The sequence below is a fragment of the Salarias fasciatus genome, chromosome 3 (genome assembly GCF_902148845.1).
Source record: "Salarias fasciatus chromosome 3, fSalaFa1.1, whole genome shotgun sequence".
NCBI classification, from domain to species: domain Eukaryota; kingdom Metazoa; phylum Chordata; class Actinopteri; order Blenniiformes; family Blenniidae; genus Salarias; species Salarias fasciatus.
Genome location: NC_043747.1, coordinates 22,912,039 through 22,934,550, shown reverse-complemented (window position 1 = coordinate 22,934,550; position 22,512 = coordinate 22,912,039). Strand labels below are relative to the sequence as shown.

Below are 22,512 nucleotides of genomic sequence, written 5' to 3'. Positions count from 1 at the left end.
CATGAATCAGACTCTGTGATGCCATCAACCAAAATTGCATTTGGGATTTTTACACCAAGGGATTCAAATGTTTCCATGTTGTGACACAAGAATTGGTGAGTAGGAATAAACAGTTGAACAGATTACTGTACCTTTCACCCTCCTGGCTGGCTCGCCAAAAATGTAACTGATATTTCGGTTACGTTATGATAATTTATCACCACTGAGGTGAGTATATTAAGCGGGCTAGTCAAAAGATTCTGGGTTCGACTACTGGAGGGCGGAGGACAGTAAAACACAACACCAGGTAAGTTTAAGTGCAAGCATAATATATTAAATGTGACAACAAAACAGAACTATTAAACAAACAACCCAAAATATTTACAGTGAACGAGCAAACAAACTAAGTAACTCAAAATAAAGAAAATAAATTCAGAGTCCAGCAGGTATCGGGTTTCTTCTCACTCGGGGTCCATTTTTCACCACCAATTGTCCATATATGAATTATTGCAGTGGTGGGGTTTGGCGAAAGCGCAAATGTCCAGAGTGAATGTGAATATTGGGGAAAGTGGTGTAATGGAGGAGTGAGTAGGTGGGGGCAAGAGAGCAGGCTGCACCAGCCTCCTACCCGACAATTTATTTGGGAACTGAGGGGGTCTCTTCAGGCTCCTGGCCGCTGAACCACTGGCTCGCCATCCACTACTCAATTCAGAGTAGGACACCTGGCCTGGATAAATAAACAAGGCCAAACAAAAAAGAATCATCCATCCATAAATAAAAATTCATTCATCCAACTCACACCGAGTCAAATCATAATCTTGTGCACACATTTGCAATCACCATGGTTTATCATCATTTCACATTGTTCAGCAGTCCATAAACCCCAAACATGAAAAGCTAATTGCCAATGCTAAGATAACAGTTAGCATTCCGTAGCAATACAGCAAACAATACAATGAGGCTTCACATGAGGCCTAGAGAACACAAGTGCTAGCTTGTTAGCATGTTAGCATATTAGCGTTAGCCGCCATAGCATTAGCCGCTAATGCCACCACATGGTTCAAACAAATCCACACTCACCAATTCCCTTCACACAGGCACATGTCCTGACAAAGTCCCCCAATCCAAAGCTCCAGGCAGGCAGAGATCTAAAAGTGTGCATTTGGATTAGCTATAAGTGAAGGGATTGTCATCAAGGTGTAGATGTGGGAACTAACCTGTGCACTGCTGCTCCCTCAGCTCCTCTCCCCACACAACTGACTGGAGAGGAAGTGAGGTCGCAGGTAACTTTCCCTCCAATACCTTGGATTGGTCATGGGAAACATGTGACCTGTGAGGTGTGTGTGTGGTGCATTCAAGGGACTTGCAGAAAGTGGGAATTTTGAGATTTTCACCCAGGGTTACACTCTGCATGTATTTGTTCACCAGGTGACCACCAGTTTTGATTTTCTCATCACATTGCTATCAAAGTACTTTAAATATAGAGGTACAAACGATATTCTGTCCCTCTGAGCTGCATAACCTTTACTGATCCTGAAACAATGACAATAAATTTAATTGTGGATCCATCTTGCATCACCTGCTTAACCGGCTGTCAGGAGGAGGAGCAGGTCTGTTCAGGTGATCCAGAATAAACAGTTCAACCAGGAAACCATGAAGTGAACCACTGAGTTCAGAGTCCAACTGACAGTCGACTGTGTCGGAGAAGGAGAAACAGGCGAGTGTTATCTGTCTTTTCTCTTCTAACGTTAAAGTCTAGAACAGGTTAGTCCTGATTCTTGTTGCTGCTTTCTCTCTCAGCCTGACTGAACATGTCTGGTGTGGATGAAGAGGAGGACAGATCAGAGTCTGTGGACAGGTAAGAGACGTCAGCTGCTCCTGCAGAGTCCACGTCCAGAATCCACTAACACACCAAAAGAGAAGAGAAGATGCAGCACCTGGTGTTTTAGTCTGTTCAAAGTGAGCATTCACTCATTCTGAACTGCAATCAGAAGCAATGATCCAACACAAAGTTTTGACCATGTCTGAAACTCATTATTGGGCTGTGTGGGTCTGACCTTTGTTTTGTTTAATCTCTTTACAACTGTGTTTATGATCAACTCACTGTGTGTGTGTGTGTGTGTGTGTGTGTGTGTGTGTGTGTGTGTGTGTGTGTACACGTTTTTCCATCCTTGTGGGGACCAGATGTCCCCACAAGGATAGGAAATTCCGGTACAATGTGCCTCGTGGGGACATTTTTTGGGTCCCCATGAGGGGAAACAGTGTCTTCTTGACCATGTTGTTGTTACTGAAAAAGTGCAAAAACATTTCTTTAGGGCTACGCTTTGTTTTGGTGTGGGTTAGGGTTAGGAGTTAGATATGAATGGGAGTCAATGAAAGGTCCCCACAAGGATAGAAAGACAAAAGTGTGTGTGTGTGTGTGTGTGTGTGTGTGTGTGTGTGTGTGTGTGTGTGTGTGTGTGTGTGTGTGTGTGTTCTTGTATTTCTATCCTTGTCGGGGCCAAATGTCCCCACAAGGATAGCAAAACGTGGAACGACGTGCCTTGTGGGGACCTTTTTCCGGTCCTAAGTAGGAGAAACAGTGTTTTCTTGACCATGTTGTTGTTACTGAAAAAAGTAAAAGTGCAAAAACATTTCTTTAGGGTTAGGCTTTATTGTGGTGTGGGTTAGGGTTAGGGTAAGGGTCAGGGTTAGGGGCTGGACATGAATGGGAGTCAATGGACGGTCCCCACAAGGATAGAAATATAAGACCATGCGTGTGTGTGTGTGTGTGTGTGTGTGTGTGTGTGTGTGTGTGTGTGTGTGTGTGTGTGTGTGTGTTTACCGGGTTGGGCTACCCACTAGAAGCCACATCTGCTCTCACCACCTGACCTGGGCTGATTTTCACAGACCACTCTTCTCCGTCGCTCCATCATTCTCTGTCATCGTCTCAACACATGTAACCAGGAGAAGTAAAGCGACTCAAACTTTGACTGATCTTCCTGAACCTCTCTGATCCTGTTTGTCTCATCATGCTCCTCCTCGCCTTCACATTCATTCTTGTCTTCTTCTTTCATGATCATTTTTCCTGATATTTAATGCAAATCAGAGTGAGAGATGTTCCCCTCACTTTCAGGTTCAGATCTGACATTCTGAGCAGTGTGAGAGTTGAATCTGCATCTTTGCTATTGATATGGAATAATGCTTTGTTTTCAAGTTCTCAGGAACACAGTGTGAAGGCCGCCCTGTTTTGTCTGAAGTCACTTGGTCTAGGGACTGTTTCCCCTGAGAAACAATGTCTGCTAGTCTCGTGGGATCTGGCTATAAGACATGACATGGATTCTCCCCAGAGCAACAACCTTGCTCTCAATCAGCTGATTTGTGTGTGCTTCCTCTGCAATCCTCAATAAATCCTCTTGGTGCAGCGTCAACACATTGACTCTTCATCTTCGGCTCTGATTCACCAAAAATTCCACAACAGCTGTGTTGCTCAAATGTTGCTTGGTGTTCACAGAAAGAGGAAGAGGAGTGATGTCTGTGAGGAGCAGCCAGAAGGATCCAGAAGAAGAGCTGCACCAAGTAAGAGTGGACATGTGTCTGCTGAGAGACTGTGGAGGCATGAAAGCTTGTTGTTTGTGTGCAGTCTGATTGTTGTTGTTGTCTCTGAGCAGGTGTTGGTCTGCAGCAGCTTCTAGAAGAACATAAGAAGAGTCTGAGGAGGAGATGTGAACGTGTGACTGAAGGAAGTGATGAAGCAGGAGGAGGAAGCCTCCTCAACAGGATCTACACTGAGCTCCACATCACAGAGGGACTCAGTGAGGAGCTTCAGAGGGAACCTGAGCTGATGCAGCTGGAGACAGCTTCCAGGAAGGAGAGCCTCCATCACACTGCCATCAGGGTTCAGGACATCTTCAAAGCCTCGGCCCAGCAGCTCAGACACATCCGAGTGGTTCTGACCAGCGGCGTGGCCGGCAGTGGAAAAACCTTCTCGGTGCTCAAATTCAGTCTGGACTGGGCCGAGGGCCTGGAGAACCAGGATGTCAGTGTGCTGGTGGTGCTCTCCTTCAGGGAGCTGAACCTGCTGGGAGAGCGGCCGTACAGTCTCCTCTCGCTGCTGGCTGTTTTCCATCCCACGCTCCAGAAGCTGACGGCAGAGGAGCTGGCTGTCTGTAAGATGCTCTTCATCTTGGACGGCCTGGATGAAAGCAGACTTTCTCTGGACTTCAGCAGCAGCCAGCGGCTGCTTGACGTCTCCCAGGAGTCTTCAGTCACCGTGCTGCTCACTAACCTCATCCGGGGGGATCTGCTGCCCTCTGCTCGGGTCTGGATCACTTCCCGACCGGCGGCGACCCATCAGATCCCTCCAACATGTGTGGACAGACTGACAGAAGTGCGAGGCTTCACTGACGCCCAGAAGGAGGAGTACTTCAGGAGGAGGCTGAGTGATGAGGAGCTGAGCAGCAGAATCATCTCCCACATCCAGACCTCCAGGAGCCTCCACATCATGTGTGGAATCCCAGTCGTCTGCTGGATCACTGCTACAGTTCTGGAGCACATGTTGAGCAGCGAGCAGAGAGGAGAGCTGCCCCAGACCCTGACTGACATGTACTCCCACTTTGTGCTGGTTCAGACACACAGGAAGAAGCTCAAGTACCATGAAGGACCTGAGACGGGTCCACAGGAGCTGACGGAGGCTGACAGGGAGCTTCTTCTGAAGCTGGGCAGGATGGCCTTGGAACATCTGGAGAAAGGAAACATGGTGTTCTACCAAGAAGACCTGGAGCAGTGTGGTCTGGATGTGACTGAGGCCTCGCTGTTCTCTGGAATCTGTACTCAGATCTTCAAAAGAGAGTCTGTGATCTTCCAGAAAGTCATCTACAGCTTCGTCCATCTGACTGTTCAGGAGTTTCTGGCTGCAGTCTTCATGTTCCACTGTTTCACCAACAGGAAGACAGATGTACTGAAGACCTTCATCAATAAGAGAAATTGTCATGATGATGCTTTACAATCACTTGACGTGATCCTCCAGAAAGTCCTGCTGAGATCCCTCAGAAGTCAGAACGGTCACCTGGACCTGTTTGTCCGCTTCCTTCATGGCCTCGCTCTCAAATCCAACCAGAGACTCTTAGAAGGTCTGCTGGGTTGGACAGAGATCAGTCCAGAAACCATCCAGAGAGTCACCAAGAACCTGAAGGAGCTCAGCAATGTCAAAATGTCTCCTGACAGAATCATCAACATCTTCCACTGTCTGATGGAGATGAAGGACCTCTCAGTACATCAGGAGGTCGAAAAGTTCCTGGAATCACAGACCAGATCAAAGAAGAAACTCTCTGAGATCCACTGCTCCGCTCTGGCCTCCATGCTGCAGATGTCAGACAAGGTCCTGGAGGAGGTGGACCTGAGTAAGTACAGGACATCAGACGAAGGACTAAGGAGACTGATCCCAGTTGTGAGGAACTGCAGGAAGTTTCGGTGAGTCCACATGTCATGATCAGTACCTAAGTGATGTTTGTAAGAAGTACATTCCTTTAGTTACTCTGTGGAGATGTTCCTCAATGATCCGTCATAAAAAAAACTCGAGCTTCAACAATCATGCTCCATGCAACAGAAGATTAAGGTTTTCATGGGCTCCCAGGCTACACTATGTCTTGTTTTTCAAACTTCATTTGGGTCATTTCTGTCTCGCAGCTTATCAGCTATTAATCCCGATGAACATCCCGTGAGACGGTTCGTCTACGTTAATGAAGCCGATTCTTTTTGCAATACAAGACAAGACTGCTGCTTATTGGAGCCTGTTTAACCACTGACTGACTTATCATTGACAATGAGTGGTGGGAAGCTGAATTGAGGTCTCGTGGCTCAGTAGTTGTTGCTCACGGCCTTTCTTTGGACTGTGGCCCCATGGCTGAGAATCACTGCAGTTTGTGGAGGTGATTGTGTATTCAAACATTTTGTGAGACTGAAGGGAGGAAGATGCAGGGAGGAAGACCTTGTAAGTCAGGCCAGAAGCCATCTGATGATGAAATGACAGAGTGGTGGCTAGCTGAAGGGGAACAGACTGACTGAGCTGAAGATCTAATGTCAAACAGGAGGATTCCAACAAAGTGTCTTCACTCTGTCATTACAGACTCCATGGCCATTGGCTCTCTGATTCTGACTGTGAAGTGATCTCATCAGCTCTGAAGTCTGACCCCTCCCATCTGAAACATCTGGACCTGAGTATGAACATCCTGGAGGATTCACCAATGATGATTCTGTGTTCTGGACTGGAGAGTCCAAACTGTAAAGTGGAGACTCTGAGGTCAGTTCACTGTCTGAAGTTACAATCTGTTGGAGTCAAATCACTGAAACTTTGAGGAGGATTTTACTGTGTGTGTGTGTGTGTGTGTGTGTGTGTGTGTGTGTGTGCGTGTGTGCGTGTGTGCGTGTGCGTGTGTGCGTGTGCGTGTGCGTGTGCGTGTGTGTGTGTGTGTGTGTGTGTGTGTGTGTGTGTGTGTGTGTCGCTTTTGAGCCTTTATTTATACAGGCTGGGACCATTAAGGGACCCAGGGTCTCATTTTCAAGAGGGACCTGTCTGCAACAGCTTTGTTTCCTGGTGTTTGTTTTACGTTAAAAAAAAGTCTTCATTGTAGCTGCTGTGTTAGTTGAACTTCAGCTGTTTGGATTTCACATTTCTCAACTCTTCCAGTCTGAACCTTCTTCAGTGCTCAGTGACTTCAACACCAATCTTGGTCCTCTAATCTCACTTCTTCCTCTCTTTATTCAGGTTGGGCAGCTGTGATTTGCTAGAGAGCAGTTTTGTGGTCTCAGCTCTGAAGTCCAACCCCTCCCTCCAGGAACATCTGGAACACCTGGACTTGAGTTTCAACCAGCTGCAGGATTCAGCAGTTGAGCAGCTGTGTGGTTTTCTGGAGAGTCCACTCTGTCGTCTGCAGACTCTGAGGTCAGACTCCATGTTTGAGTGTGTTTCAGTAAAGTAGTGTTGACACTAAAGGTTGACCTTCAGCTTTCTGGGCTGATCTCTCCTGGATCAAGCTGTCACTGATCTCCCAGCTGGAGCTCCAAACTCTACAAACTCTAGACTTGTTGACTCTATGTCAAGTAGCCTAAAACAAACTAAATCAAGAAAGAGATAGCACTAAAAATACATGTTGTGTCCAGGTGATTGGGAGGTGACACACATACAGACCTCAAATCAGCCTGTTGCACGACCCAGGTCCAGGACAAACCGGGTCAGGGTCACAGTCCCCTGTCCAGACTCACAACAATGTAAAAAATACAAAACAAAGCAGGACTAACAGGGAAAGCAAAATGTAAAATCACACAGTCAATGATAAAATCAAACTGCAGTGCAGCTCCAGGACTGGTGATGGTGGCGTCTGCCGTGGTACAGCAGGCCACTGAGAAACATCAACATCAGTTTTTAATCAGAATCAGCTTTGATGGCCAAGTTTATACATGACAAGCAAGGAATCTGACACTAGATTTTAAGTAAAAAACATGAACATTTAACTGCTTAAGATTGAAATAAATACCTACCGGGTGCAGCAACTCTCCACTTGTGGGAGGACACAGGGCTCAAGGTGCTGCTCACACATGCACACACACACACATCTAAAAGGCATGGTTACATTGATACACCAACACAAAAGGACAGCAAAACACTCACTTTAACAGCAAGAGGGGGAAGTGTCCACGGGAGCAAGTAGGACGGAAATGCCAACACACACTGCTGCACATCAATGTGCCACGTCAAGCCACACTGGGCCACTACCACCACGAGAGAGAGCGAGCAGTGGAAGAAATGTGCATTTTAAGTATATAGTGACTGTATAGTGTCCGGGGGACCCCCAGCCACCACAACAAATACACTGCAGCACTCACAGTGGCCAGGAGGGAAATAGCACCAGGCTACAAGTTGACAAAGCTCCTTTTTGAAGGAATCAAAAGTATAACTACCTTGACCTGCTTGTAAGTCTGAACCTTCTTCAGCTCTCAGTGACTTTAACATCAAACTTCGTCCTCTAATCTCACTTCTTTCTCTCTTTATTCAGGTTGGAGAGCTGCTGGTTGTCAGAGATCAGCTGTTCTTCTGTGGTCTCAGCTCTGAAATCCAACCCCTCCCTCCAGAAACATCTGGAACATCTGGACCTGAGTGTGAGCCAGCTGCAGGATTCAGGAGTTGAGCAGCTGTGTGGTTTTCTGGAGAGTCCACTCTGTGCTCTGCAGACTCTGCGGTCAGACTCCATTTCTGAGTTTGTGTTTCAGTGAAAGTTGTGTTGACACTAAAGTGCAGATAACAGGCTGATTGATATGCACTGAGATACAAAGATTAAGATTTAATTCAACAGTGATATCCCTTTATTACAGACTGATTCAATTTGAAACAATTCGACAATGTTCCAATCATACAAGTTGATATTAAGTTTAATATTTGTTGTCCCAAGCATAGGTTGGGCATCACTGACTATCCATGAAGTCCAAGTCCTCGGTGTGCAGCTTTTATGTTAGCTGGAGATGTGTCTGAAAAGAGCTCTTCTCCTCCTGTTGGCTTCTGCTGTTTGGGCTTATAATTTTTAATCTCTTAAAGTCTGAACCTTCTTCAGCGCTCAATGACTTCAAAATCAAACCTTGTCCTCTGGTCTCACATCTTCCTCTTTTTATTCAGACTGGAGAACTGTGGGTTGTCAGAGATCAGCTGTTCTTCTCTGGTCTCAGCTCTGAAGTCCAACCCCTCCCTCCTCAAAGATCTGGACCTGAGTTGGAACCAGCTGCAGGATTCAGGAGTTGAGAAGCTTTGTAGTTTTCTGAGGAGTCCACTCTGTCATCTACAGACTCTGAGGTCAGGACACAGTAATGTGGAGCTGCTCATTACATCTGATTGTTTCCTCCTCACTGATTCTGCTGCTTTCTCTCCGAAATCAGGTTGGACGGATGCAGTTTGTCAAAGATCAGCTGTTCTTCTCTGGCCTCAGCTCTCAAGTCCAACCCCTCCCACCTGAAGGAGCTTGACCTGCTTTTCAACCAGCTGCCGGATCCAGATGTGCAGCAGCTGGTTGATCTTCAGCAGAGTCCAGACTGCAGCCTGCAGACTCTGAGGTCCAGCAGTGAGTGACAGAGGAACCAGCAGAAGATCTGCGGTGTGAAGACTCAACCCAGTCTCACTCCAAATTGTATAAAAGCTACGTTGGTCCACAGCATATATTGTAGGCATGTCACGATAAACGCCTAGAGTGTGTTTCAATGCTACGTTTGATCATCCCAGTCTTTCCTTTGAGTCTATCTTCAGGTCACGTGACTGCTGTCTCTCTGCCTGCTCCAATGAAAAACATGGCTGACATCTCTTCTATTTTTGGTGGAAAATGCTGCATTTCAATATAGTTTGTAGACTTATCTTCATTTTGACGACTTTTCCAGCAACAAATGTCTACTTTATTCCCATATTCTCCGGTCAGTTGATGCACATGAACCATACTTCATTCATTTTGGCATATGTTCTTTCAGCTTGATGAACAGCATTGTAGCCACGCTACGATGTCCTTGTTGCTGGGGTGGCTGGTTGCTCTGGACACGTTTGAAACCAGAAGGCAGCTGATTTGCGTCATGGACTATTTTAGTGTTTTGTTTTGTTTTTTTGTTTTTTTTAATGGATCAAGTTGCTCTGAAAAATTGCTACATTTCCATTCCTCTGCATTGAATAATGAATTCATTAGTGTATGTCACTGTTGTGACTGTGGTAAAGTTGACAAATCTCTGGTCAAATATTTCCAATGTTTATTATTTAATTATGTCATTTAAAATTATACATAACAAAACTAAAATTTTATTATGTCTGTTTCTATAAGCGTACAGCATTGATGTTATTTGTATTATGTGTCCTTTACAGGCCACACACACACTTTTAGTGTCAAACAATAATAAAACATAAAAAAATGTTCTTATTCAACAACTTCTTGTGTTCTGTTTCTGGGGCTATAACTCAGGTCACAACACGGTGCGTGCACTGCAGAAAGGTGGCCACATCTGGCCTGCAGCTGGACCTGTGACCACTGTGTCGATCTGTTGGAAGTCATGAGTGAGAAGGTTTTGTTTGACCACAGAGTAGAGACCAGATTTTTCCCGAAAATAAGTTACACACGATTATTCCAGAAAGACATACCTGGATAAATAGAGACAATATTACTTTGGAAAAGGGTGTGGATTTTATGATTATTCTTACAGGTAGACGGGCTGAAGGATCCTATACCAACTGGTGAGACAGTTACATCAGTTAAAGAAATATCAGCTCCAGAGACAGACGTTACATGAGTGCACCAGATGGAAAAGCATCAAAGACTATAGCATCGGTATTCCATAGTGTTAAAGAAACTCCTTCATGTTTTCTCACTGGGTATGAACGCTTGGCCGCCACAAGCCAGCAATCCCTGAGGTAACTTTTCTGACACCTCCTGCTTAAAACCCAAAAAGTTATAAGGATGGTGAGGCCCCGCTTTCACGGGTGACTCATGATGAAATTTAAAGTAAAAAACTGAAGTTCTTGCACTGCTTAAAAGTGCTTTTTTTTAATTCAGTGTTTGAGATTGATTTTTTTTTTTAATTCTGTAAAGATTTCCAGGCTGGTTTTCTTTATGCAGTTCCTTATTTTGGGCTTCTTCCTGCCTGCAAGAACCAGGCAGCACTGAGAAAAAAACCCTTCATATCACTGTAATGGACACTGTAGAAGCAAAATTAGTTGGAAGACAAAAGGTGAGGAAAAAACAGCCTTAATATGTTTAGAACTACTGAAGAATTTTTTAGTAATTTTCGTCATCTTTGTTTTATTTATTGCCACAATTCCAAGGCTCCATCTGGGCTGGAGTGGTCAGTTAGTTAGTTCGTTAGTTAGTTAGTTAGACAGACAGTGGTCAAGCTGGCCAGCACTGTGGAAAACACAGTGAAGCCAGTCACACAATGCTGAATACAACATAATATACTACTACTACTACTAAAACACCGATGAAAAATAAAGTAATTGAATGAAAGCTTTATTAATGCTGATATGGAGTCAATTGGTCAAAAATATCTCGAGGGTACTGAGTTAAACTACTGTATTTATTTCAAGATGTAAATATGAATTTCTAAAACTATTACAGGTAAAACACGGTGTGTCTGAACCACCCTTTGTAGTTATGTGATCAACAAGCAGTGTTGGGTGAGTTACATATGAAAAGTAATTAGTTACTAGTTTATTCTGTAAATAGCGAATGGCTTTCCTAATTAGGAAAAGCCTGCACATGAAAATGTCAAGGTGCGAGGTGGAAGGACCCAAGCGCAGGCAGCACGGGTTGATCTAAACTCCTACATTTCCAAAAACACACGAGGATCACAGGGCAGAGTTGAGCTGACGCAGGCAACGACACTCAAACAGAACACGTGGAGAGACCCACAAGGAGCCGACAAGCACAAGCACGGGAAGCAGGGCTGAAATGGGAGGGAACACAGGTGCGGAACATTAGGAACATGACGAAGGTGACCAGCCATGAGAACATGAGGAGCAGACAGAGAACAGGTGAGACAGGGCATGCACAAAAGACAAAACTGCCCCTAGCGCCCCCATCTGGCTGCAGGGGTCCAGGGTATGAAAGAAAAGTATTTTCTCTACTTATTACTTTAATTCCATAATTCACTGTGTATACACTTGGACAGCCATCATGGTCGTATCATCACTTCGACATAATGTTTTTTTTTGTTTGATGTAAAACTCGAGGAAGATAATCTCATAACAGGCTTTTGGAAACATCAGAGGAAAAAAAACCTAAAAAAAAAAGGATTTTTCTTTATGCTCATGCTAAAAATAAATTAAATGGTCAATAAGAAAGACAATAAGACAAAAAATAAAGATCTAATGAGTTTATCCTATAAAGTTAAAACAGAAATGCACTAAAAACCATTAAAAGGAAAGAAATGCAAGAAAATTCTGACTAACTGTTAATGAATTCTTAAATCGTGTACATGATCAACAGATGATTTCACAGAAGAAAAGGACTATAAAGTATTTGATTGATGGGTTGGTGGAGAGAAGGATCTGGGTGCAGGTGATCAGTGTAGAGCAGTGGGGTCCAAGGGTGATCAGTGATGATCAGTATTGATCACTATTGATCAGGGGTGATCAGTATCGATTAGTGGGAAGTTCACTGTTCTTTGCAGAAGCTGCACAGTTTCGGTTAATTTCTGCTCAGTCTTGAACTCTTCCGTCCTCTGTAGTCCAGTTGTGACAACAAAGGTTTGATGCATCAACAAAGGGGCGGAGCATCAAGTTTTTGTCCAGAAAAGCAGGAACGGTGCAATGTGTGTCACATCACGAAAGTATCAGGGCTCATGAACAAAATGTCACTGCGCTCACAATGTAACAATGCTGATTCACAGACATGATCACAGGCATTGTGAAGGATTTCACTTGGAGAACTTTTGGTGTTTATGTGAGTGAAACGAGATCTGTTTTATGAGCTAGAGATTGTGTGATTAACGAAGGTCAGAACAAGCTGAAACGATCATCGTTGTTATCTTTCCGCCGTGCCGTAAGCTCAGCCAGCCATGCAGGCTGCACAGGCTGGAAGGACCAGAACTTTACACAAAGGCAAACACAGCTCAATTAAAAGCAAAAAATTCTAAATTCGATGTGTTACTTTCCTTCATACCCAATAAAGTCATGTCATTACTGTAAGACAATACTTGGTAAACTTTTACCTGCAACACCATCCACAAGTGATCTGGAGTCAAAAGGTCAAATAACCTGGGAGTTATTGATCTAAAATACTGTATTTTTCTTTAAAATATTAACAGAAAATATAAATATTATTGAAATGGAATACAAAGATGTGTGTCTGAAGCATATTTGAAGATGACACACAAATGCGACCTCACAGATTTTATAATGTCAATACAGAACAATTCAAGTTCTTGGTTCTTTACTGAAAGTTCTTGACAAACTGCTGTCAGAGTGCCTCGATTACTAATCTCAGTTAATCATCTAACTGCCTTCCTGAGCTGCTCAACATTTCCCTCATGGAAACAAAAACAAGCTGTTGAACCAGCCCACTGTCAGGAGGAGGAGCAGCTCTGTTCAGGTGAACCAGGAACAACAGTGGAACCAGGAAACTGAAGAGAAGCACTGAGTTCAGAGTCCAACGTCCAGTCTACTGTCTCAGAGAAGGAGAGGCAGGTGAGTCTTTATCTGCTGTCCTTTAATGTTCAAGTGGGGAAGTATGTGTGTGTGTGTGTGTGTGTGTGTGTGTGTGTGTGTGTGTGTGTGTGTGTGAGAGAGAGAGAGAGATAGAGAGAGAGAGAGAGGGAGCGAGAGAGGGAGCGAGAGAGAGAGAGAGAGAGAGAGAGAGAGAGAGAGAGAGAGAGAGAGAGAGAGCCTGCATGCCTGACATGCTCAAACTGCTCAAACTGCCAGACCTGCTCGGGGAAGTACAGCAGTGTGTAAACACAGCAGACAGGTTTGTGCACGGCTGCAACAGGAGACGGACTGAAAAACTGAACCCTCCATGAACCCGAGGAGGAGGACAGATCGGGACCAGAACCAAGACCATCTCATCCTGTGAATGAGGCTGTGTCCCAGCACATGGAACTGGTCCTGTATATGTATATAAAAATAATAACACTCTGAACACTTCACAGCCAAATTGCACACTGGTAATTTCAGCATGTATAAAGTACAAAAGAGACAATATATTCTTATTCTTTTAATTTTTATTCTTATTTTATAGTATTCGCACGGACTTGCACTGTTTTCACTTCAGTGAAGTATGTTAAACTGTTTATATTGTTTGCTTTTTTTATGTAACGCTTTGGCAATGTGAATGTGTGTTTGTCATGCCAATAAAGCTTCTTTGAATTGAATTGAATTGAATAGACAGAGAGAGAGAGAGAGACAGAGAGACAGAGAGAGAGAGAGAGAGAAGGAGAAAATATTGAGGACAGTTTTAACATCAATGTGTGAAAACAGAGCTGAGATAGGTGTGTGTGTGTGTGTGTGTGTGTGTGTGTGTGTGTGTGTGTGTGTGTGTGTGGTGTGTGGTGTGTGGTGTGTGTGTGTGTGTGTGTGTGTGTGTGTGTGTGTGTGTGTGTGTGTGTGTGTGTGTGTGTGTGTGTGTGTGTGTATACATTAAACCAGTTAGTCCTGATTCTTGTTTCTGTTTTCTCTCTCAGCCTGACTGAACATGTCTGACGTGGATGAAGAGGAGGACAGATCAGAGTCTGAGGACAGGTAAGAGACGTCAGTTGCTCCTGCAGAGTCCACGTCCAGAATCCACTAAAACACCACAACAGAAGAAAAAATGTAGCGCTTGGCGTTTTAGTCTGCTCAAAGTGAACATTCATTCATTTAGAACTTCAGTCACAACCAATGATTGAACACGTTTTGACCACAACTGAAACTCTGGGCCGTGTGGGACTGACATTTGACCTCTACCATGGTGCACCTCTTTACAACTGAATTTATGTTGTGTGTAGATGTCAGCAGCTCAGAAACACAGCAGAGTCTTCAGGATCCACCAGGTTGTCTATGAAGAGTGACCGGTCCAAAGATGGTCCACCCCACTTCAGTGTTGAACCTGGACCTTCAGCCACAGAGTAAGCGTTTGTCCATTTATCTTGAAACCGATGTTTCTTCTCGCCAACAAAATGTTTTTTTTCTGAACCAGCCTGGCTCCCGCTCCCACATGAGGTCACCGTCTCCAAAAGGAGACAGAGTAAGGCGAGGCAGTTAAGTGAGGCTAACCAGTGTTAAAAACAATGATCATGAAAAAAAAAAAACAAAAACTTTGCACTGTGGATTTCTGGGAGGGAGCGAAAGTGAGGTCAAAACCAAACCTGGAATATTGGTGCTTATTCATAGATGGTGCCAAAAAATTTGACACAGAGAGTTTTTCAAAGCCATGTACAGCTGGATTTAAACAAATAACTGGAATTCATTGCAGACTGCCAGAAATGTTGCTGTTGGCCGCAATTGATCCACAGGCCACACTTTGAGATCGTGTGGTTAAAGTGATATCACTGAGTGTGTGTATGTGTGTGTGTGTGTGTGTGTGTGTGTGTGTGTATGTATGTGTGTGTGTGTGTGTGTGTGTGTGTGTGTGTGTGCGCAGATACCAGCAGTTCAGACACACAGCAGAGTCTTCAGGCTCCACCAGGTTGTCTATGAAGAGTGACTGGTCCATAGATGTTTCACCCCACTTCAGTGCTGAACCTGGACCTTCAGATACAAAGTAATAAACTATATTTCATATTTTTACCTCCAAACCAGTGTGAGACATGTGTTCACTTCAAAGTTGAGCTCCAATATTGTGTAGCACCACCACTGAAGCTGGATCTTAGTGTCTTTGCTGAGTGTTACTCAGAGTAAATGATTCTTGGTGTCCACAGAGAGAAGAAGAGCAGTGATGTCTGTGAGGAGCAGCCAGAAAGCTCCAGAAGCGTCGCCACACCAAGTAAGAGAGGACATGTGTCTGCTGAGGGACTGGTTTGTCTTCACTAGACTTGTGTTGTAGAGTTATGAAAGCTTGTTATTTGTGTGCAGTCTGATTGTTGTTGTTGTCTTTGAGCAGGTGTTGGTCTGCAGCAGCTTCTAGAAGAACATAAGAAGAGTCTGAGGAGGAGATGTGAACGTGTGACTGAAGGAAGTGATGAAGCAGGAGGAGGAAGCCTCCTCAACAGGATCTACACTGAGCTCCACATCACAGAGGGACTCAGTGAGGAGCTTCAGAGGGAACCTGAGCTGAAGCAGCTGGAGACAGCTTCCAGGAAGGAGAGCCTCCATCACACTGCCATCAGGGTTCAGGACATCTTCAAAGCCTCGGCCCAGCAGCTCAGACATATCCGAGTGGTTCTGACCAGCGGCGTGGCCGGTAGTGGAAAAACCTTCTCGGTGCACAAGTTCACTCTGGACTGGGCCGAGGGCCTGGAGAACCAGGATGTCAGTGTGCTGGTGGTGCTCTCCTTCAGAGAGCTGAACCTGCTGGGAGAGCGGCCGTACAGTCTCCTCTCGCTGCTGGCTGTTTTCCATCCCACGCTCCAGAAGCTGACGGCAGAGGAGCTGGCTGTCTGCAAGCTGCTCTTCATCTTTGACGGCCTGGATGAAAGCAGACTTTCTCTGGACTTCAGCAGCAGCCGGCGGCTGCTTGACGTCTCCCAGCAGTCTTCAGTCAGCCTGCTGCTCACTAACCTCATCCGGGGGGATCTGCTGCCCTCGGCTCGGGTCTGGATCACTTCCCGACCGGCGGCGGCCCATCAGATCCCTCCAACATGTGTGGACAGACTGACAGAAGTGCGAGGCTTCACTGACGCCCAGAAGGAGGAGTACTTCAGGAGGAGGCTGAGTGATGAGGAGCTGAGCAGCAGAATCATCTCCCACATCCAGACCTCCAGGAGCCTCCACATCATGTGTGGAATCCCAGTCTTCTGCTGGATCACTGCTACAGTTCTGGAGCACATGTTGAGCACAGAGCAGAGAGGAGAGCTGCCCCAGACCCTGACTGACATGTACTCCCACTTTGTGCTGGTTCAGACACACAGGAAGAAGCTCAAGTACCATGAAGGACCTGAGACGGGTCCACAGGAGCTGACGGAGGCTGACAGGGAGCTTCTTCTGAAGCTGGGCAGGATGGCCTTTGAACATCTGGAGAAAGGAAACATGGTGTTCTACCAAGAAGACCTGGAGCAGTGTCGTCTGGATGTGACTGAGGCCTCGCTGTTCTCTGGAATCTGTACTCAGATCTTCAATAGAGAGTCTGTGAACTTCCAGAAAGTCGTCTACAGCTTTGTCCATCTGACTGTTCAGGAGTTTCTGGCTGCAGTCTTCATGTTCCACTGTTTCACCAACAGGAAGACAGACGTACTCGAGAGCTTCATCGAAAAGGATCATGATTTCACTTCTCTTGACATCTTCCTGCAGAAAGTTCTGGAGAAATGTCTCAGAAGCCACAACGGCCACCTGGACCTGTTTGTCCGCTTCCTTCATGGCCTCTCTCTGAAATCAAACCAGAGACTCTTAGAAGGTCTGCTGGGTCAGACAGAGATCAGTCCAGAAACCATCCAGAGTGTCATCCAGAACCTGAAGGAGATGAAGAGTGTTCAAAAGTCTCCTGACAGAAGCATCAACATCTTCCACTGTCTGATGGAGATGAAGGACCTCTCAGTACATCAGGAGATCCAAGAGTTCCTGAAGTCAGAGAACAGATCAGAGAAGAAACTCTCTGAGATCCACTGCTCAGCTCTGGCCTACATGCTGCAGATGTCAGACCAGGTCCTGGAGGAGATGAACCTTGAGAAGTACAACACATCAGCTGAGGGACAAAGGAGACTGATTCCAGCTGTGAGGAATTGCAGGAAGTTTCGGTGAGTCCAAACGTCCTGATCAAAATCTCAGTGATGTTTGTAGGAAGTACTGCCTGTAGTTACTCTGTGGAGTCACTCCTCAATGATTCTTCATGAAGAAACTCTCGCTGCAACAAATGATGATTTTGATTTGTCTAGGGAAGGTCCAGGGTTCAAAATTCGCCAGTGCGTGGGGCCTTCTGTGTGGAATTTGTGTGTGGGTTCCCTCTGGGTACTCTGGCTTCCTCCCACTCTCCAAAAACACGCATGTCAAGTTAATTGGCAACACTAAATTGCCCCTGGTTGTGATTTGTTGTCTGTCTCTATGTGTTGGCATTGTGATAGACTGGCATACTGTCAAGGGAGTACCCTGCCCTCTCTATAAGTAGCTTGGATTGGCTCCAGTAGCCCGTGACCCTGAAAAGAAGTAAGCGGCTTGGAAAATGAATGAATATTTATGTCATGAGACCAAGAATATTTTGTTCAGAAATATTTTGGATAGATTTTTTAGATCATTTAAAATGTTTTCAGACTGACAGTTTCCAGTATTTATATAATCTCAGGTTGTCTTTGCCTTAAATCTTATTAGACTTATTGAGAGGAATTCAACAGTGTCCCCTCTTGTAGCAACTTCCTGTCTTTTCTCTGTCTCATTACAGACTTTCTCGCTTGGTACTCGATGATTCTGACTGTGAAGTGATCTCCTCAGCTCTGACGTCTGACCCCTCCCATCTGAAACATCTGGACCTGAACATAATCAAGCTGAAGGATTCATCAGTGAAGATTCTGTGTTCTGGACTGGAGAGTCCAAACTGCAAACTGGAGACTCTGAGGTCAGTTCACTGTCTGAAGTTAGAACCTTTTGGAGTTGCTAAGAGGAAACAAGGAAGATTTTACTGTGTGTGTGTGTGTGTGTGTGTGTGTGTGTGTGTGTGTGTGTGTGTGTGTGTGTGTGCGCGCAAAATGAATTCATTCCATCAGGCCTCATCAACAAATAAAATGGGTTAAATCAAGAGTTGTACAGTCAGAGTAAACTTCGCTTTGTTTCCAGGAGTTACACACCATTCTATACGAAGGTTGGAGCATAACAAAAGATTCCCCTCCTTCCTCGCTTCCTGGAAACCAGGGCCACAACTACACACGTGGACAAAGAAATAACTTGAATCTGACCTAAATAGTAATAAATGAAATTTCTATGAAATGTAACCAGTGAAATTCAGGCATTGCTTTTCAACCATGTTTCAACAGAATTATCAAAAAAAAAAAAAAAAAAAAAAACTCATGAAACAGGCCTGGACAAAAATGATGGCACCCTTAACTTAATATTTAGTTGCACTACCCTTTGAGGCAATCACTGCAATCAAACAATTCCTGTAACTGTCAATGACACTTCTGCACCTTTCAGCAGGTGTTTTGGCCACTTCTCATGAGCAAACTGCTCCAGTTGCCTCAGGTTGGAAGGGTGCCTTTTCCAGACGGCATGTTTCAGCTCCTTCCAAAGATGTTGGATAGGATTGAGGTCAGGACTCATAGAAGGCCACTTGAGAATAGTCCGGTGTTTTCCTCTTAGCCATTCTTGGGTGTTTCTAGCTGTGTGTTTTCCTGTTGCAAGACCCACAACCTGCGACTGAGCCCAGCTTAGTCCAAAAAGGTTCATTGGTCTTTCCAATTTATAATCCAAAAACAAAGGTTCTTTTCCAAAGACCAGGGAGGTATTTTTGTTATTTACCTGACGGTTTCGGCAGCTGTCAGCTGTCTTCTTCAGAGAGTCACGTGATGTTGTTGTGACGTGTCTTGTCAGCTGATTTATACAGGTTTTGGCGCTATTCTCCCACTAGTGGAAGCGGGAGAACAATGACAGCCCGTCTTGGTCCAGCACCCTCGGGTCCATCTCAGTTCTGGGTCTGGTTCGATCCCGGGTGTAGCTCGGTCCGAGATCTGACAATTGATTTCAGCTGCCGTGCTTGCCAAGACCCGATCATTTCTATGCTGAGTTTGGCCTGATGCGAATGTTTGATAAATCACACTTTGATCCTGTCATGTGATGAATCCTACGCTGAGATCTGTACTCATTTCGAACCAAGATTAAAAAATAAGGGCCAATGAGTGGCACCCTCCCCAGGGAGGGAGGGGAAAACACAAACACGTTGATAACACTGGTTTTTGTTGTTACTCGGTTCATGTGTGTCCATGCAAAAAAGGGAGGAAGTCTTCGGTGTGCAGCTCCTGTGTGAGCTGAAGATCTGAGATGGGTCTGAAAAGAGCTCTTCTCCTCCAGTTGGCTTCAGCCATTTGGACTTTACATTCCTAAACTCTTTCAGTCTGAACTTTATTCAGCTCTCAATTACTTCAACATCAAACTTTGTCCTCTAATCTCACTTCTCTCTCTCTTTATTCAGGCTATATAAATGCAGTTTGTCAGAGATCAGCTGCTCTTCTCTGGTCTCAGCTCTGAAGTCCAACCCCTCCCTCCTGAAACATCTGGACCTGAGTGGAAACCCTCTGCAAAATTCAGCAGTTGAGCAGCTGTGTGGTTTTCTGCAGAGTCCACTCTGTGGTCTGCAGACTCTGAGGTCAGTTGACTGTCTGTTCCTGTTGTAGAAGGAGAAATGTTTGTCAGCAGCTGTGATCTGAGACTCTGATCCTGCAGTGAGAGAGTGGACTGAGCTCAGCAGCAGCTGACTGGTGTGTGTGGACATAAGGTGTGTGAATGTTGTGCTGACATGTGGATGATGTGTGTGGCCAAGATCAACAACAACTCTCTATCTATTCATCTGATTGGTTCCTCATTGATTCTGCTGCTTTCTCTCTTTATTCAGGTTGGAGGACTGCAGTTTGTCAAGGATCAGCTGTTCTTCTCTAGCCTCAGCTCTGAACTGTAACCCCCCCCACCTGAAGGAGCTCCACCTCGGTTCCAACCAACTGCAGGCTCCAGATGTGCAGCAGCTGGTTGATCTTCAGGAGAGTCCAGACTGCAGCCTGCAGACTCTGAGGTCAGTAGATGGTTGGAGTGAGTCCATGCTGCTTTCAGCAGGTTTGGACTAAACACAGTCAGTGTGAGAACAAAGATCCAGTGTTTGACTCTCAGTGAGGCTGTGAGAGGAGAACGCTGAGCAGCTTCAGGATTGGACAGCAGAGGACACACAGTCAGCCAATCAGAGGAGCCACAGGCTTGTTGTGTTGGTCTGACGGTGGTGGTCCTTCATGACTGCTGCTCTGAACAGGACTGAAGTCCTCACTGCTTCACAGAGACTCTGATCATCTCCTCTCATCTCTCTGCAGGTGGATCTGAGAGGCGAGTTTCATCCAGCAGTGAGCGACAGAGGAACCAGCAGAAGATCTGCAGTGTGAAGAGCTGTGAGAGTCCTTTGGGCTCTCTTTGGGCAAAGTCACTGCTCAACCTCCTCGAAAAATATTTCCATGACTCCATCTCTGAACTGGACAATCTGCTCCATCCTGTCAAAAAAAGAAACTGACCGCAGCACTTGTCTTGGCTACAACAAGAAAGATTTGTCATCTATCATGTTAAAGTAAAGTTCACAATACACATCCACATTAAATACGTCAATATCTGTCATTAATCGTCAAAATGGTCAATCACTGCAGTTTAAGGTCTGTTTTTATTCAGACCAGAGGCAGTTTAGACATTAAATAACTTTGCATTTTAACAAAAATAATGTTCCAGTAAGGCTGGAAAAAAAAAACATGTGGCTTAAAAAAATGTATTTATATATTGTGATGCTTCACCTTGATTGTATGGTAAAAACTTTCAGGACCATGGACAGCTCTCTAAACCCAGTAATAAAGCCCCAGTGCTGTGGAAGCTGGATCTTTACTGCTGTGAACACTTGTTCCGTAACTGCAGTGAACAGTCAGATATGTGATGTACAGTAATCAGTAATCAGTTCATCTTTTTTTTCTCTCTCTTTTTTTTTACTGAAAAAAAATGAACACACTCCCTTTTGACAAGTGGATCAAGGAGGTCCAATGTAATCCAAAATTGGAAAAGCTGAGATTTTGTATGAGGCTCCTGAGGGAAATTTTCCAAGACCGGAACCCCTTGCTCTATAGCCTCACTGGATGTTTGACCTGATGAGTCAGACATCTGATCTCTTCTGATTCACAGTGTGATTACCTGCCAATTAACTCAGTCTTTGTTTTTTTTTTGTCCCCTTTTTTGTGTATTATTGCTCCAGTTTGTTTTTTGGTCACCGAATTAACATATGTTGTTGATTTATTTGTCTTTTGTATACTGCATGTCACCCAGAGACAAGTAGTGTCAGGATCTGTGTTCTCTGACAGAGGGACAGAAAGAGTGTATGATGGGAGGGAAAAAAAGGAAAAGTTGAGCTCAGTCCTCTGATTCCTCTGCACTGTACTGTTAAATCTCAACATTTTTTTTCAGATGTATATATGAACACACTTCTTCCTTCACTTGAATAAACATGACTGGTTTATTTGACATGTTCTTTGATGATTTTTAATCTTTTGAAAATAAAAATCAATTCTAATTTCAATGAAACTGGTCTGAATGCACAACTTTTCTGACACATGGTCAAAATAAAATCTTGCAAGTAAAGCTCATGATATGAGTCCATCACCTGAGGATGAACAAAGTGGTGATCAGAAGAGCCCCCTACTGGTGGAAATTAAACACTACGTCTACACAACATGTCTTCACAGCAGTCCTGTATGCTCAGTTGTGTGGAGAATTCCAAAAGAAACACGATGAAATAATGACGATCAACAGAGTGGGAAGTGAAAAAAAACACAATATCTAAAGATAAAAGATGAGGTGAAAAAGGAGGGACTGCGTCTGTCAGTGTGTTAAAATGCTGAGAGTGGTGTTGGTTTGACTGTATGAGAAGTTGGACAGATTGATTCTAAAAAACTGAGTGACAGCCTGTTTGAATCTTGTACTGTTGAGACTTGAGCAAAAAACTGAAGAAAAGAGTGATTAAAAATGCTCGAAACATTGAAGTCTCTGCACAAGATCTTTAATTCAATAGAAAGTTGATCAGACAGGGAGATAACCTAATGCTAGCAAGAAAAAACAGGAGTCCTGGACCATGTCCGTGGGATCTGACAGCATCAGTCTCCAGCAGAAAATGGCACCAATCTCTCCTCTGCTTGGGAAGTTATACTGTTGGGTTTGCATGATTAATAGTTACATTCTGATACAACCCTGTCTCCACA

General features: G+C 44.7%; 2 protein-coding genes across 2 annotated transcripts in view; both read left to right on the top strand.

Moving 5' to 3' along the window:
* The window catches only part of LOC115385939 (NACHT, LRR and PYD domains-containing protein 12-like), a 226,843-nt gene that overhangs the window by 86,317 nt on the left and 118,014 nt on the right, over window positions 1-22,512 (top strand). The window lies entirely within an intron of this gene.
* On the top strand, window positions 14,492-21,778 carry LOC115385947 (NLR family CARD domain-containing protein 3-like). The gene is made up of 8 exons (XM_030088071.1): window positions 14,492-14,574; window positions 15,090-15,209; window positions 15,367-15,431; window positions 15,549-17,337; window positions 17,976-18,149; window positions 19,716-19,889; window positions 20,136-20,309; window positions 20,599-21,778. Exons 1-8 carry the CDS (start codon window positions 14,507-14,509, stop codon window positions 20,606-20,608), a joined length of 2,574 nt encoding a protein of 857 aa, XP_029943931.1. The 5' UTR covers window positions 14,492-14,506; the 3' UTR covers window positions 20,609-21,778.

Bases quoted from the DNA above. Each gene is read 5' to 3' on its own strand.
- LOC115385947 (XM_030088071.1), top strand. From the start codon at position 14,507: ATGAAGAGTGACCGGTCCAAAGATGGTCCACCCCACTTCAGTGTTGAA. The intron at 15,432-15,548 runs GTAAGAGAGGAC...GTCTTTGAGCAG, and splicing joins CAGAAGCGTCGCCACACCAA to GTGTTGGTCTGCAGCAGCTT. The intron at 19,890-20,135 runs GTCAGTTGACTG...CTCTTTATTCAG, and splicing joins TGTGGTCTGCAGACTCTGAG to GTTGGAGGACTGCAGTTTGT.